We start from the raw sequence: 13,373 nt of genomic DNA, 5'->3' as shown, positions 1-13,373 counted from the left end.
TATACCTTGGTTATTTGCCAAGTTAAAGCTGTAATTAATGTTTACAGTGTAATTTTTTTAACAGACGGGTAAAAATGACAGTCATTTTTAAGTTAAGGCTCGGACTCCATCCGCTTTAAATAAAGTAGTGCTGAAATAAAACCTGCGCACTTTAAAGAGAGATGCACTTATGTCTCGCTTGCTCGCTCTCTCTGCAAGTGTAACTGTGTTACTATGGTTACCAATGTTTATAGTAGCAGATTATTTCTAACTGTAATTAAACTGACTGGAACTACCTGTGCATTAAACTGTTTTAATGCACACCTTCCAGCCAATCAGAATCAAGTATTTAAACAGACCATGGTATAACGTAAAATTACGCACTCTGTGCGCCTAAGCGGAAACAGTTTGAGTCAGAAACGGAGATGGCAGGCCAGAGCTCGACATTTTTGTGATCATAAAAAACACCTGCAAGGCCTGAAAGAGAGCAAGCCTCAGCCAAGTAAGAAAGTAACGCAAAAGTAACTTAATTTTCCATGAAAAGTAACTAAGTAACACAATTAGTTACTTTTTGGGGAGTAACTTAATATTGTAATGCATTACTTTTAAAAGTAACTTTCCCCAACACTGTTCATTATTAATATCACTGAAAATATAGATTATTTATTTTGGCATATGAACATTTCTAAAATGAGGTAGTAAAAAATGAGGCTCTTTTATTTTGTAAAATCACCAAAGAGATGACATACGTCACAAGCCGTACATTTGAGCAATATACAAAACATTTTATTTTTTCCAAGTGCTTGAAAATCTACATTTTTACATTGTAAGGAAAACATTTCATGGAAAAAACCTTGACAACATTAGCTCAAAAAATCTTTAGCTCAGCTCCAAAGTAGACAGATGCACTCAGATTAAATGAATGATTACCCATAACAAATGCAGCTGCATCATGTTTATAACACTGGGAAAACAGAACAGAAGTCAATCCAGGACTATTTGTGTGTGGCGTAGATGTCTCAGTCAGTCTTTCCAGGACTGTGCAGAAACTCTCTCTCTTTCTGTTTGTTTGTTTGTTTACACCTGAGCCAGTCGCTCCAGGACTCTACGATATTCCACCAGCACATCCTGGTAGCTCTTCTCAAGTTCCTCATGCTGCAGTCTTGTGTCCATCTGGTTGACCTGGGATGCCAACTCCTCTGGTCTCAAACATTTCCTCATCTTGGCCAGCTCACGTTGGTTCTTCTACAACACACATGGAAAAAGCATTGGGTAAGAAATCCACAGGTGTCAGTAAAGCACAGGAGAAATAAGATGCAAACCAGAACACCCGATCCCATCTAAATCCCAGGGCAAATTTGATTACATCACAGCTAAACTTCATCACATATCAAAACAAAGTGAGAATAATAAAGAAAAGAAATAAAAGAGTAGTGGGCAAAACCAAGGTATATGGGATGCTGGAACTGCACCAAGACTAACAAAACACCGCATTCAATGTAATACAAAGTGTGTGTGATTTACATACACAAAATAAATGTCAAATCATGAAGTAGTCACCGAACTTTTGCCTGCTTTGTTTCAGGGAAACCCCCATTCATTAATCTTATTCTCTCATAGACTGGGTTATTTTTGTGCAGGATTTGTGCTATGGCATGCACGCAAGTCAGTGGGCTTTATTTATTAAACACAAACTAAATGAATTTCTGTTCAGAGAAGTTCACAAATCTATTCTTCAGTTTGAAACAGCTCAAGGATCCATTATTATTTAATCTAATGCGACTCAACAATTTACAAAGAACGATAACAGAAACTTGTTCTGCCCATACTTCACGAATAAACCTTTTCAAACAAGATACGCGCAAACAGAAGTCAGCACCGTCTGCGCGTGGAACAATTAACGTTGTGTCCACGGTTAAAGAATTTTGTTTAAAAGAGATGTTTGTGCACATTTTCTATTGGTCATGGCAGTGGTAATTCATCATATGATCATCAGAGCACTGTAAGCAGGCATACATCCAGATGTTCAGAGCGCTCCAGCATGCATTCAGCATTTTAAAGAGATGATTCAGGTGTCTGGAGCGCAGTGGTGAAGCGATGCTGTACAGTCCCACTAAAGTTTGCCAGATCACAGACGTCTGCTGCATCCTCCATAACTGAACGCTCCAAACCGACCTACAAGACGGCCGAATGCCCAATGCATACTGAAGTAATTTTACTGTTACTGTATTTTGTTCCTGTAGCTCAGTTGATGGATCATTGCATTAGCAACGCAAATGTCACGAGTTCGATTCCAGAGAACACACAGGGTTGCCGAAAGTTTCCTGTAAATTCCTGATAAATTTCCAGAAACATTCCATGGAAACTTAACCTTGGGAATTTTGGAAATATTCTAAATTGGAAACTTTAACGGGAATTATTTGGAAATTTATATAAACTATATCATATACAAACATAAATAAACATTAAGATTGGTCATAAGCAACATGCATGCAAAGTAATACAAATTTTAAAAATAAGGTCTTGACTGATTTAATTGTATGTCGAACTGTAATAGATTTTTTTACATTATTATAGTTACTATAATAGTGTTTGCTTACATTTAGATATTACATCTACATTAGGGCTGTCAACGAATATTCTAAATTCGAATATATATTCGAATAGTAAAGAAAAAACGAATTTCGAATATGAAAATTAATATTCGAATAATTTTTTGTTTTTTTTAAGCCCGCGGTAGTAGAGGCGTGGCTGTCTGCTTTGTAAGTGGGCGCACTAATGCGCCTGGTTCAGGAACAGGTCACAGTAGTCACACTGTCTGTCACTGTTAAAAGTTGACGTGTCTTGCATGGAAGATGGCAGAAATTGAAAGTAATTTACGGGACAATCGCATTCTACAACCGCATTAACTCCCGCAAACTGCAGTGACAACCGCGTTTACAGAAACTTTGCATAGTGTGTAAAAAGTTGCATAGTGTGTAAAAAGTACATAACCGAAATGAACAACTAGTTAATAAAGTGTTTAAACGTGCATCATGGACATGACAGGTCTCTCTTCTGAAGAAATAAATTATTACAAGGGGGAAAAGTCTTCTGTATGCGCGGTACAAAGAATGACAGAGGCACAAGCGTTTGCTGACTAGTGTTGCCAGATCTTGCACTAAAAAAACAGCGAACAAGAAAAATCCAATAATAAACCAAAATAAATCCAAACGCTTTACCTCAAAGATCAAAATATTGGGACAGGCACCTTCACATTTTAACAACACCAAAAACTTGATCGCTTCATGAGCCAAAAAGCCATAAACGGTTAGGCGCTAAAATGGTATGGGAGTACAAAAAAGACGAGGACCTGGCAACACTGCAAGAGCGCGCGCAGCCTCACAAATGCGAACAATACACAACGACACGACGGAGGTTTATTGCAAAACATAATGCTGTTAATTTATTTTCATCAAAGCTGTGAGTGATAAGCATGTGAGACGACAGACCGTTGCTATGGTTATCTCCGTGTCAATCATCATATTTTCACATTTAAATGCGGTTGTCACTCCTGAAAGTTTGCAGTGTGTACGAGACCACAATTGTGAAACTCCAGTTAAACAGTCACGTCAACATTTACTTTGCATCGCCCGCCACAAGCTATTTGTCTGCAACACAACAAGAGGTCATAACGGAGAAATTAATTTCGTTCATTTGTAAGGACATGAGACCGATCAGTGTCGTGGATGGAGCAGGCATCAGGGAGTTTTGTCAAGCAATGTAACCGAGGTACCATATCATTTTGATGTCTCTTAATTTACTTGTTTTGTGTATGTAATATACGTTGTCAAATATGTTTAAACTTAAATAGACTACCTATAGAAGTAGTTATGTCTCTTTATATTAATTTGTCCTGTTATTGAAGTAATGCGTCGTTAAACGTCGTTAACGTCGTTGAAAAAAATGGGCAACCAGATATTCGAATAGTTCGAATATTCGTGGGTTCTTTAGGGAGAATATTCGAACGTCATTTTTGAGCAATTTTGACAGCCCTAATCTACATTATTATTTTTTGTGCCGGATTTAAGAAATGATCTGTGCATGTTATGAAAGAATGCAAGTACATGCAGGGGGGGGTGTGGTACTTTTTATTGCGATAGGGCGCCTCCTTGTCATTTCTGGCTTATAACAAAAACAGAATAATGCCTAAAAGCTGCTGTGTGCCAAAAAACCCATATAATACCCATTTATAAGCTGTCGAGCCGTAAAACTCAGCCTTTAAAGAGAAAAAAGTAGATCGCCAACTACGTTTCCCTCTAGTGGGCGCAGTTCTACTATGAAAAGTTGCCTGTTTTCCACTTTTGTGTCTTTAACGCTCGTTTTTTGGGGTCGACAGCTTATAAAAACTTATTTCTGGGTTTTTTTGGCTTGTAAGCTGTAAATATTGTCACACAGAAGCTTTTAGGCATTATTCTGTTTTTGTTATTAGCCAGAAATGACAAGGAGGCAGCCTCTTGCAAAAGTCAATGGAAACGAATGGATTGTTTTCCTCCCCGGTGGGCGTGGTTTTCAGGTTATGATGCGTTGCGCTCTGTCTCTATGCATGTGACTGAAGAATGTGCAGTAGAAATTTAACTAAAATTGCATAAAATCTTGTTCCCTGTTATAGGCAACAATGCATTTTTTAAATTCCCAGTTTATTCCCATGGAAAGATTACAGACTTGAAAATTTCCCAAAAATTGCAACCCTACAACACAAATACAGAAAAATACTGTGTAGTTTGAATGCACTGTAACCGCTTCGGATAAAACTGCCAAATGCATAAATGTACCTGATATGCCAAAGCATTTTAGTCAGTCTGGCAGTAAAACCCTGCAGACAGCATGTGTGAATTATTTCAAATAAATGCTCACACAATGATTTAGCAAATCTCCCACTGGTTTGTATAACTACATTAGTAAGGACGTCTTGTAGAACTTCACTCTTTTCAAATGAGACTAATGATCCTTTCATCTAAACCTTAGACACCTGCTGACATTTGTACATTTATAGAAAACATGAATCGACTAATTCACGAGCCCTTTTATTAGTAAGGACCACCTAAAATGAAAATGAAATCACTACAATTTCACTACAAGGATTTTAAACATATAGCCAAACCTGTATACACACACAGTTTTAAGCCCTTAAACTCACATACACTAAAAAAGCCTGTGCGAACATCTGCAAGACATTCAGAGTGAAGAGACCTCCAGACGAGTGAGCGAGCGAGCGAAAGAGAGAGAGAGAGAGAAAGAGAGAGGGAGAGAGAGAGAGAGAGAAAGAAAGAGAGAGAGAGAGAGAGAGAGAGAGAGAGAGAGAGAGAGAGAGAGAGAGAGAGAGAAAGAGAGAGGGAGAGAGAGGGAGAGAGAGACACATATGGTGTGCAGATCCTGCTCTACTTCCTGTCCAATCTTATGTTTTTCTCTGTGGCTCTTTGGTCTGATGTGTGCGGTTATTCTGCCGTCAGGATTTTCAGTCCTGGACAATGTCATGATGGGAATGTGCTGGATCAGAACCATTGATACTGCTGAAGGATGTCATATCGACTAACATTATCTGCTACATATCCACTAATATCATCACAATTTCCATACAGAACAAAGAAACATCCATAGTGGTTATAATCATAGGATGAAAAGATCAAGGATAAATCGGATAACTTCTTAAGACTAAAGAATTCCATGGAAATGTCTGCAATGAACAGAATTGGCATGTTCATTATTCTCAAACTTTCCCTGTTTGATTATTAATTACAAAAAACGTGATCCCAACATTTATAGAATATCAATTCCAGTCTTATACATGCAGTGGAATGATAAGAAGTTGTCAAGTTTCAAAATAAAAGACATAAACTTCTGTGTTACAGAAAAAAACATACGACTTATATGCTACACTTTAAGTGTTGTAAAGCCATAATGCAGAAGTCTTCAACCTTTATAAGAGCCAAGAACTAGGGCCGGGACTCGATTAAAAAAATTAATCTAATTAATTAGAGGCTTTGTAATTAATTAATCTAAATTAATCGCATTTTAATCACATATAAATATTTGACCTGAGAACATTAAGAAGTAATTTTTTTACATGGATTTTTAGTATACACTCTTAGAAATGATGTGTTAATTTTATACACATCATTGTGCGGTAAGCTTTTAACACATTATGTGTAATTTTAAGACATTATGTGTCATTTTGTGTTGATTTTGTGTTCAAGTATAAAACATGTTGTGTTAAAAGTAACACAAAATGTGTTGTTTCAATAATAACACAGAGATGGGTGGATTCCAGGATGACGCAGTTTGTTGTTCCAGAATCAACACTAATGTGTTGTTTTGACTGTCTGTGTTCCGGTACCTATTTGCGCGGATCCCCCACCTCACGTATAAAAACAACAAAACATAATATACTATATAGCCTATATTAAAATTAAAATATAAAAAATATATTATGCACATTTTTAAGTTGCACATCGTTTATAGTTTTCTTAAGTGGGATTCAGATGTGAAAAGCGCTGCGTAATGTACGCGCTTTTAGTCTTACCATTGAAACTTAACAAAATTAAAAAATAAGAGGTGATATATAGCTTTAGCCTACATAAATGCTTGTTTCTTTAATGTTGCAAGATCCTCTTCAGGTTTTCTTGCTGTTATGTTTATAATAGTTCATTGTTCAGAGTTCATATTGATGATCTTATAGTCCATTTAAAAATGTTCTTACAAACTGACTCTATTCGTCAGAAAAACACCATTTAACTTTTTTCCTTTACCTGCCGTCGCTATTCTCTGTGCGTGTCCTCCGTCAAAGTAGCCTATTAAAATTAATATGAAGTTGATTTTTGAAAGTCTTAAGCACACCGCAAATCAAACGTGCTGCTATATGCTCTAAATGCGCGTGTAAATGTAATTTCTGGGGACTGCCAAGCTGATTTTTAAGTGATATAGGCTACTCATTGCATGTTTTGGCATTCGGTAGCATATGCATCAATGAGATGCACGGTGTTGCTTTTAATGTTCTTTTTAATTTATATTCACAAAACCTAACAACAAAACATTGTTTATAATTAGTAGACAAATTATTTGAAACGAAATTCATTTTAAAGTAGCAAACAAAACTTAAATTAAACTCGCAATAAGCTAATTAAATTGAAACAAAACAACATTACAACAATATTTAAACCCAGCAATACTCAAACATTAACATATAACAGACATTAGGATACATGTTAAAATAATCTGTAGTTTGTTGGTAGATGTTTATTGGGCAAAACCTCCGTTGCAAACCTCCATTTACCAGAATAAATAATTTTTACTTTGAAACTGATCCGTTGTCCCGTTAAAATCAGCTGTTCGTTTAGGTTCCGTCTACTTTTATTTAAACTGCAGCACAACTCCGGAGTTCTCGAACTAAAACAGGGTCTGCAGCATTTACGAATGACTCCGTTAATAAGTGCGATTAAAATGCGTTAAAATGTTTAACGCGTTATTTTTTGTGTAATTAATTAATCTTAATTAACGCGTTAAAGTCCCGGCCCTACCAAGAACCCTTTAATAAATCAAGAAAAGGAGCCGGGACCCCCAGTACATATATCAAATCAAATTATGAATTTATATACTCTTTTATGATGGTTACCATACAAAGATATTAAAATTATAATTTTTGCATTCACAAATACTTACTTACCTACTATATAACATTTTAAATTTACGAACTAGATTAAAATTAGGGAACCATAATTTTAGCAAAAAAAAAGTTTTATATCAAGTTTTGTAGAGCTGCAAAATGATTAATCACGACTAATCGTTTGCAGAATAAAAGTTTTTGTTCTTCATATATGTGTTTGTACTGTGTATAATAATTATGTAGTCTATATGAAAAGTTTCGTTGCAAAACATTTTTGTAAAAACATGTTTATTATTATGTCATCATGTTATTATTTTGCTTTAAGGTGCTACTTAGCTGTATTTTTTAAGTTATGAAGGTTTAGATCAAAACAAACCAACTGCAGTTGAATTGATATTAATTGGAAATCAAAACCAAAAAACGAGATTTCTGAAAAATTAAAAAAACTGAGTTATCTCGTTTTGCAACAAAACTCTTCATTTATAAATACACATAGATGCAAGTATATATTTAAGAAATAGTTACATGTGTATATGCATTTTAATATTTATATATCATTTATATTATACATCATTATAAATACTTAATATATACTTTTTTCCTTCAAATTACATCTGTGTGTATACATAATTATTCTGCAAACAATTAGTCGCGATTAATCATTTTGCAGCCCTAGTTTTTTTTTATCATTTCTATTATTAGACGTTTACCTCATTTTTGTTGAATGCCTAATTTCATAAAACATTTAAACAATATTTGGAGGACCCTCAGTAGTACCACCATGTACCCCCTGTTGAAGACCCAAGCCATAATGTATATAGGGTATGCAAACACCAATATTTCCCTCTGTATGCACGCATGAGTCTGAGATTGCCTGCGCTGAATTAGTGAGTCCACACGGTGGCAAACTATAGTGCACTCGACCACCAGTGTGTGTGTATACAAAACAGTCAATCGGAATATACTTTGACAGCCTATTACAATTGAATGTATACGTAAGCTTATCTGCCACAGTAGAGTTATACTTTGGGAGTAGGATCACCAAAAAAATAGAATGCTGTAGTACATATCACAGAATATATATATGACACATACACCAGTCTACAGGATAAAATAAACTGTTCATGATGTATAAAGAATCTAGCAATGTAGCACTGATGCTCAGAAAGAGAGAGAGAGAGAGAGAGAGAGAGAGAGAGAGAGAGAGAGAGAGAGAGAGAGAGAGAGAGAGAGAGAGAGAGAGAGAGAGAGAGAGAGAGAGAGAGAGAGACTAGTGCAGGTGACTGGGTGCTACATTCTCCCTGCTAAATGGCTCCGCTTAAATCAGATGCAAATCTGTAATAATGACACTTGTTGTGAATGGAGCTCGTGGTGTGGATGTGGAGACTGCGGCTGCCGCCCGGTGTGAGCCATTATACCCTCAAACAAACCCAGACCGATGGCCTCGGGTCCCTCACGCTCTTAACACCGCGTGAGAGGATCACACAGGAAAGCGCAAGAACTATTCACACCACTCAATGAATAAATTAAACTAGACAAAGACGGCACAATATTCGAACGGGAGCATTGAAAGTTTTCAGTTTTTGTTCATTTTAATAGAGCGTACTAATATAAGTGCGCTTAGAAGATCAGTTCTATGGCATTGGGGATAAAGCTTAATTTCACGGGCTGTAGTTAAAACTATGCGGTTAACAGCATTTTACACAAACAGGCCGTAAAATGTTTGTGTTTATTTTGGCAGAACTGTCGTTTCATTGTAATCTACGTATGTTCAGTACATTATGTTGTTACTGGTTTATGACTGACTACTCAATGCATGAGAGTTATCCACCTGATGTTACGTACACAGTGTACAAGATTGTAGACATCCTGCTGCCTCAAAACAGTGTCAGACAGACCTAGGGCAGATCTTTAAATACACACTTACTCTGTAGGGTCCATAAAGTCTTCTCTTCACCTCCAGACGAAACTCTTTGGCCTTCTCTTCATCGCTCATGTCCGTGTTTCTAAGACGCAGGATTTCATAAACACGTCGTGCATGTTTCTGAAAGACAATACACAACATAAAACTAAATTATAAGGGCATAAAAAGTTTTTCTATCTATATGTTTTATTTTCACAGTATGTTCTTTACAGTGTATAAGATGATTTTATGTAAAAAAAACCCACACATTTAACCACAAAACATTTTTTTGACCAGCTAGGTTTTTACAGGCAGTAACACATTTTTATTTTGTACTATAAATGTGTGTGGATTAATTAACAAGTTCTTTTAAAAAAAATGCAGAAAATTACCACAAAATAAGAAAAATGTGTGCTATCCTAAATTGAAAAAAAAAAAAAACACTGTACCAACCAATCACAGATTAAAGGTTTAACCCTGCCCAAATCTCTGGACCTAAATCCTACTTTACTCTGAGATTCCAGTGCTGATAAAACCGTAAGGCTGTAACCATGATTTCTTTTGCAACCATGCCTCTGAGGGGTCCTCCATACCTCAAGCAGCTCCCACCAGGGTAGTATGGAGAGCCAAGCATTTTGCCTGGCCATGCCATAGGCGCCACCCTGAGATAATCACTCACAAACAACACGAACAGAGGGGATTGTGGGGAATAAAAAGGGATGCCGGTTATAATTGGAGTAGTTAAAGTGTGACCGGAGTAAAGAGAGAGAGAAGTCCCACAGGGGTCACTATTAGGCCCACTCGCTAACTGCTAATGGCCAACGGCCTTTAGAGGAAACGGATGCTTACTCCTACCTTCAAGGGGATTTCAGGTCAATGCCATTACCTTTGTATATAAATGCTTTTGCTCTAAGAGAGTTAATCATACAATTCCTTGGCTTTATATTTAAAATATAAAAGCACAAGTAAATAATAAAGCACAAAAAAGCAAATAAATATTGTATATAAATATAAATATATGTATGTATGTATGTATGTATGTATGCATTTACGTATGAAGAGTTTGGTTCTAGGGATGCTCATATCAGTGAATTTTCCCGACCGACAACCGTAGCTTCTAAACCGAACATTAACCGTTAACTTATATGATTTTAATTTGAAATTGTCATTGAGTAAAAATACAGTTGACGGTTGTCTGTGAACTAGTAAAAACAAAACATTTAATTTGAACGTGCAAACAGCAGCCACAGATCAACAACAGAACCAGGATTCATACATTATCAGATATTCACGCAACATTACCTTATTAAAAAGCACGCGATCGGTCCAGTAGATTAATATCCAAATGGCAGATTGTCTCAGTTTCATCTACCACAGTGGTCATTTCTAAAGCAGGACGCTTTTCAGAAAGTTTTGGTTTTGCGTTGTCTTTCTCCGTTTGTCCAAAAAGAGCTAGATGTTTATGGTTAGGGTCAGAGGCCATCAGCGAACGTCTGTCCGGATGTGCGCAGACGGACCGCGTCATCTTGCGCGGACACGCGCGCGTCTCCGTTCAGCTTCCAAACACGCATACAAATGATTTCTCATACAAATGATTACTTTTTCAGACCGTCAGGGCAGCAATCATTTGTGTCATTTACAGGACATTCACAAATTAAAGATAGAAAAGTGGCGAAATGTCTGTCGGCTCATGACGACACACACCATGTATTAACAAATATTTTTTATTTTAACTGATAATGTTAATCGGTCATAATTTCTTACCTTCGGTTAACGGTTAAACGGTCAATGTGAACATCCCTATTTGGTTCCAAAATGCAATAAATCCATTTTGACTAATTTCAGTAAAAAAGTTTTCTATACCAAGAAAGTGACAAGATGAAAACCACTATTTTCTGTTACAAACTTTCACATAGCATCTTTAGGTTATAAAAACATACAAAATTCAAATCCATAATTGGATTTTCAAAGATTTATTATAAAAACAGACTTTTTTTCAAAATGCTATAAATCAATATATAAATGTGCATTCATCTTTGCCATGTTATATTCATGTAGTTAACTAGTAGTATACACTGATGAAACTAGGGATGCACCTAATATTCGGTCACTGAAAATTTTCGGCCGAAAATGGCACAAAAGAGCATTTTCGACTTTCGGCCGAAAGACTTATCATCACCGAAACAATACGGCCGAAATGTTGTGATGAGGCAAACAGAAACCGCGACCTGCATGTGCTTGTCTGAAGCAACATGTATGCGGCGTGGATGTATTTAACCGCAAAAAGGCGCTAAAGTACGCACAGAGGCACATGCGGTTGTGTCCGGTCCAGATGTGATCATCACAGTGAGTACACCCTTCAAAGATCAGAACTCTTGATGTGTAAACTTTAGAGAGAGTCGCGCAAATGTGTCTCATACTGTATAGTCCATTAACATACATGTGCCGAATAAAGCAATGAAAAACAACGTAACGTTTTTATGCTGCGCTGTTTGGGATTCGCCTTCGTTCTCTGTGTGCGTGCACGTTTAGGTGCCCTCAATAGTGCACACACGAGTGAGACGCAAACAAGCGAACGTAAAATCTTTCTGTTATTGACAGGGCACATATAAACAAAATTATCTCCAAAGTATTCTTTTTCTAATAAAAACATTTGTTTATGTCTTAAGTGTATGTATAGATTACAGTCATGCACGGCAGCCCGCCGATCCCGTGAAGCCTGCTTATTTAAAGAGACAGTAACCTCAATTAACCTACTTAAGTCTAACAAAGAGACAAATAGCTCTAAAAATAATAATATATTTAATTTATACAATAAAGACAGTGTTATGACTCATTTAATTCGATTTCTGTACCTAATGCTAATGTTAGCCCTTATTAATGTGCAGCTTTGTTCTTTTTTTATAAATGTTTGTAATTTCTTTATTTGTTATTAGATTTTCCCTACCCCCTTTTTGCTGATCTGAAAAATAATCCGATCCGTGCCTCAAAAACTGTAATGTGATCTGAACCGTGAGTTTTATGATCCGTCACACACCCCTAGTAAAGTTAGTACACAGTGATAGCCATAAATGCATTTGTACTAATAATTGGCATAATAATTTATTTCAGTGTTTCGGTTTTTGGCCTTGGTTTCCTCATTTTTGGTTTTCGGTTTCGGCCAAGAATTTTCATTTCGGTGCATCCCTAGATGAAACATTAATGGCATTATTCAAAACTTTATCATATAAGAACACTGTCATTGCTGCTGTTATACTTGGGACGTCGTTGCTGAACTTTGTAGAGTGATCAGCAGTAAAATGTTTTGGTCCTGCTCGATTTTCGTTGACTGAGTAAAATAATGGACAGTTTTTCATAAGAGGTGAATTTCACCTGGGGTCAATGTGTTAGCATGACAGAAACTTGATGCTGTCGGGAGAACAAGCAACCGGCATTTTTCCGTCTCCGGAGTGCCTCTCGTGTAAATTATTAGATGTTGATGGCTTACGTTTCTTTCCTGTCACAGAAAACCACCACAGGTTTATCAATGCCATCAAAGAATTATTTTGTTTTTGTTTGTTTGTTGATCATGAAGTACAAGATGAGGAATACTAGGATTCCGTGTATATCCCGCGCCACAATTGTTGTTTACAATGCATGGAATGGTGTGCTGTGATTGGTTGAGCGGATCTGCAGAAAAGGAGGAGTGGCGTTTATCGCGTTTTGGGAAAAAAGGGAGAAAAGATGAATAACATGGCGGATATTATATTTTGCGTGAAATTAAGAATTAACTTTTCAATAGTGACCTGATACAATACTGATTTTGGCAGTACCTTTTTTTTAAAATGGCGTTTATGGCGTTTTGGAACC

General features: G+C 36.5%; 1 protein-coding gene across 1 annotated transcript in view; it reads right to left on the bottom strand.

The window, feature by feature from the left end:
* Window positions 1–675: 675 nt before the first annotated feature.
* hat1 (histone acetyltransferase 1) overlaps window positions 676–13,373 on the bottom strand; it is a 30,970-nt gene continuing 18,272 nt past the window's right edge. The window contains exons 10-11 of the mRNA XM_065293235.1: window positions 9,549–9,665; window positions 676–1,224 (exon numbers count right to left, since the gene is read on the bottom strand). Coding sequence (XP_065149307.1) covers window positions 1,057–1,224; window positions 9,549–9,665 — 285 coding nt within the window. The 3' untranslated portion in view covers window positions 676–1,056. The remainder of the gene's footprint in view (window positions 1,225–9,548; window positions 9,666–13,373) is intronic.

Source organism: Paramisgurnus dabryanus, chromosome 15 (genome assembly GCF_030506205.2).
Source record: "Paramisgurnus dabryanus chromosome 15, PD_genome_1.1, whole genome shotgun sequence".
Taxonomy (NCBI): domain Eukaryota; kingdom Metazoa; phylum Chordata; class Actinopteri; order Cypriniformes; family Cobitidae; genus Paramisgurnus; species Paramisgurnus dabryanus.
This window is presented reverse-complemented; position numbering and strand designations above follow the sequence as displayed.